This window comes from Hipposideros armiger, unplaced genomic scaffold (genome assembly GCF_001890085.2).
Source record: "Hipposideros armiger isolate ML-2016 unplaced genomic scaffold, ASM189008v1 scaffold_1259, whole genome shotgun sequence".
Taxonomy (NCBI): Eukaryota; Metazoa; Chordata; class Mammalia; order Chiroptera; family Hipposideridae; genus Hipposideros; species Hipposideros armiger.
The window spans coordinates 30,461-34,418 of record NW_017732609.1 but is presented as its reverse complement, the minus strand read 5'-3'; the positions used below and the strand labels follow the sequence as shown (position 1 = coordinate 34,418).

The 3,958-nt window shown below is 36.6% G+C and overlaps 1 protein-coding gene across 1 annotated transcript in view; it reads left to right on the top strand.

Moving 5' to 3' along the window:
• SYCP1 (synaptonemal complex protein 1) overlaps nucleotides 1-3,958 on the top strand; it is a 98,530-nt gene that overhangs the window by 80,607 nt on the left and 13,965 nt on the right. The window contains exon 28 of the mRNA XM_019633212.1: nucleotides 1,839-2,018. Coding sequence (XP_019488757.1) covers nucleotides 1,839-2,018 — 180 coding nt within the window. The remainder of the gene's footprint in view (nucleotides 1-1,838; nucleotides 2,019-3,958) is intronic.

Genomic DNA, 3,958 nt, shown 5'->3' with positions numbered 1-3,958 from the left:
CCCACCCCCACCCCCTGTGTGTGTGTGTGTGTGTATGCATGTGAAATAAGGACCCCTCATTTAAGTACCTGGCCTAATCCCTGCATTACAAAATGGCCTCTGACCCCCTTAGCTTAGCTACCTGGAGTCAGTAGCTGTTCTCAGAAATCATATACATGTGAATAATAGGATGTGAAATTATAACTTTACTGTGTCAGCTTCTGTAATTGTACTTTGCCTCAGTTTACCCTGCACCAATAGAAGCCCAGAAAAACCCAAGAGTTCCTCTAAAGGCCCCATAGTTCCACTTCCCTTATAGGTAATCTCTGCCCAGCAACAGTAACAGGATATATCTAGTTAATACTTAAAAGTTGTACTAATAGTTAATAAGGTTAATATTCATATAATCCTGCTATCTTAGCTTCTGTAATAATGCTTTGCTAGGACTGAACACTTATCCTAACAAGAGACCCCAACCCAATAATAGAGGGGGCTGGGGTCTGAGAGACATTCCACCTACAGTTTTCAACATTACTTGGGGATCTTTCCACCTAGACATGTCTCCCATGCTTGGAACTTCCTCATTTGGATCTGTTGTTAGTTTCTGTATAACGCAATAGAATTTTCTGCCTCAATGTACCTTTGTGGTTTTTGCCTTTATAAACCCTGCCTAACTTCCTCTCGGGGCTGCGTGGTCTTTAGAGGCATTAGTCCCCTCGTAGTCGCGGTCTTTACAATAGACTCCCTCAATTGGCTTAACTGGTATCATTGTCTGCCTGACTCACGAGCTTTGCTTTACAACACATGCGCGTGTAATCTTTTATTTCTTGTGAGTGATTGCCATAATTGTATTCATGGATATGGTGGTGACCAAAGGAAGTGGTAAAATAGAAAGTGATGGATGTTACCAGAGGGTAAGGGGGGAGAGGGGTGGTAGATGAGGGTAAACGGGATCAAATATATGGTGATGGAAGGAAAACTGACTCTGGTGGTGAACACAATGCGATATATAGATGATGTATTACAGAATTGTACACCTGAAACCTATGTAACTTTACTAACCACTGACACCCCAATAAACTTTAATTAAAAAAAAAGTGATGGGCATGGGTTTCATGTAGGATTTCACTAAATCAACTACTACTAGATTTTACTGGAAAGCTAGGTCAGGTGCTGAAGGAAAAAAATGTATATATATAAAGGTAGAGAAAATGAGAACTGAAGAAATTGAGTTGAAATAATATCTAAGTATTTAGAGTAACTTTACAATTTGTTTATTTTCACAATTGAAGCAAGTAGTCATTTTATCATTTCTTTCCTGAAAATTTCTCTAGTTCTTTACTATTAGTAATATTTATCCCCCGCCCCCTTGTTTTGGAAGGGAGTAAAGCTGGTGGATAGGAAAAGGTTGATTTTTTTTTAATAGATGAGAGAGAAGATATGAAAGCATAAAAGAGAATGAATAGAAATGACAGTATATTGCCCCTTTCAGGCTGTTGGAATGAACCACAGATTAAAGTGTTTTGCCACTAGGAATAGAGCTTTGTTTTTTTTTTTGTTTGTTTGTTTTTTTAGAGATCCTCAATTTTTGGTTAGATAGAGAGTTGAGATATTTGTTTTCACAGCAGCTCTGAAGACAGAGGAGCAGAAGCCATTTTCATCTTAAATGGGAAATTAAAATGACAAATTTAATTTATTATTTAATAATTTAATTATTATGTAAGTTATTCAAAGTAGCTAATCAGTAGCAAATTTGGGGGTAAATTCTAGTTTATTCCGGTGTTACATCTAATAGTAGCTGCACTTGAATTAAAATAACATTTAATGATGATTTTATTCACTTCTGTTGTTTAATATAGAAAACACAGACATGTTTATTGGAAACACTTGAAACTAGTTATCGGAAATTTGATTCTAAAGCAACTCCTTCACAAAATGTATCTCAAAACTTCACACCAGCTGATCATGGCAAATCCAAAGATAAAAGAGACTGTCCATGGACACCTGCCAGAAGCACTTTATCTACACCATTACCAAAGGTTGGTTGCAAAAATTTCAAAAAAAGTAGTAATTTTTTTAATTAAAAAAGACAGCTCTGGTATCATATACCATATATCTAGTATCAGACATAGAAAACCAATTTCTTGAAAGTTTCAATTTTTTGTGATACCAGCATGAAATGTTTTTTGTTTGTTTGTTTTATCACTGTCCACAACTTGATGGCATCTTGGGCAGGTTCCATAACTTTCTAGCCTTCACCAGTGTTTAGGTTCCTGATGTGGGAAATATGATTCTGACTTGACATTTTCCACTCTTATCCTAGTTACCTCCGTCTGCTGTTTATTACATATCATCTTGCTGCTGGATCCTTTACTTAGCATTCTGCTCTTGTAGAGCAGAGGTTGCTATCAAAGTAGCTCAGTTCTAGCTGTCTTCCACATGTCCACTTAATCCATGGGAAATTCGTTCAACCTTTCCATGATAAGTGGCAGTGAAGAATGCTCCCCTTCTTGAAGGCACTCCTAATCTTTACAAGGCTGCTGTTAGAGTTGTCTTGGGAGTTGAGAGGAAAATTATCTCCACCTGTCTCTACCCGTCTAAGATGAAATTTCATGCCTTCCCCTCCCAGTTTTTTTAAATAACTGAGAAGAAGGGAGTTGTTTGGTGATTGTAGGGCCTGCTTTTACCACCTTTTAGTAAAACCTAGAGAAGGATCTGGACTTAATCATAGGTTGCTTCCTTTAGAATATGGGTTACTAACACTTTCCCCCTCAGCTTTTTGCCTCCATTGATAATTCCAGAGCACAAGGAAGAGTCCCACTCACATCCTGTTATATCTATGTTGTTCACCTCATGAAAATTATGAAAATTAGTCTACATAGCTTAGAGAAGCTTTTATATAAAGTTATTTTGTTGTATTTACTACATTATTCAGAATATGAAATGATCTCTATTAAAGAATGACCTTACTTTAAAAAATCCTTTTATTGAAATATATGCACAGATCTTAATTATACAAGTTGATGAATTTTTATAAACCACACATAACTTTATAACCAGCACTCAGATTAAAACATGGAGTATTACTGTCACCTCAGAAGAGCTTCTTATTCCCGCTTTTGGTCACTAACCCTGCCCCAAGGCCAACTGTTTTCCCAACTTCTAATATTAGATGTACTACCTGTTTTTGCATTTTCTATAAATAGAATTATATAATTTTTGTTTTGACTTTTTTCACTTAATATTGTGTTTGTGGGATTCATCCATATTATTGTTTGAAGTTGTACATTTTTTATTTTTATTTCTAGTAGATAGTATTCCATTGTGTGTCTACACCACAGTTTAATTAACTATTGTATTGTTAATGGGTAGTTTCTAGATTGGGCTGTCTGAATAGTGTTGCAATAAGAATTCTAGTACTTAACATATGCATTCTAGTACTTTACATGTTGGTTGGTTATGTCCCTAGGAGTGAATTTACTGGGTTATAGGCTTATGCATAATATGTTCAATCTTAATAGATAATACTGCCTGAGCTGTTTTTACTCTGCTACAAAATGTGTGTGTGTGTGTGTGTGTGTTTGTTTCCCACACGAACCTTTCTCCAACTCTCCAGATACCAACTGGGTGTCATACGATTTGATTAACTTCTAACACTATCTGGAGTTAATGTAGACCCCACAGATTAAGAACTCAGTCCCATAGACTGCCCATACTTCAGATGCCAGTCACAGTTCTGGCTTGCCACTTGTACTACCAACAAACTGGCTATAAATTGGGGCTCTCTATAATTTGGTTCAGTAATTTGCTAGAATGACTCACAGTTTTCAGGAAATTACCTACCGTATTTGCCGGCGTATAAGACGACTGGGCGTATAAGACTACCCCCTAACATTTCCACTCAAAATACAGAGTTTGTTATATACTCGCCGTATAAGACTACCCCCTCTTCCGCACACCTTCCACACACCAAATAAAA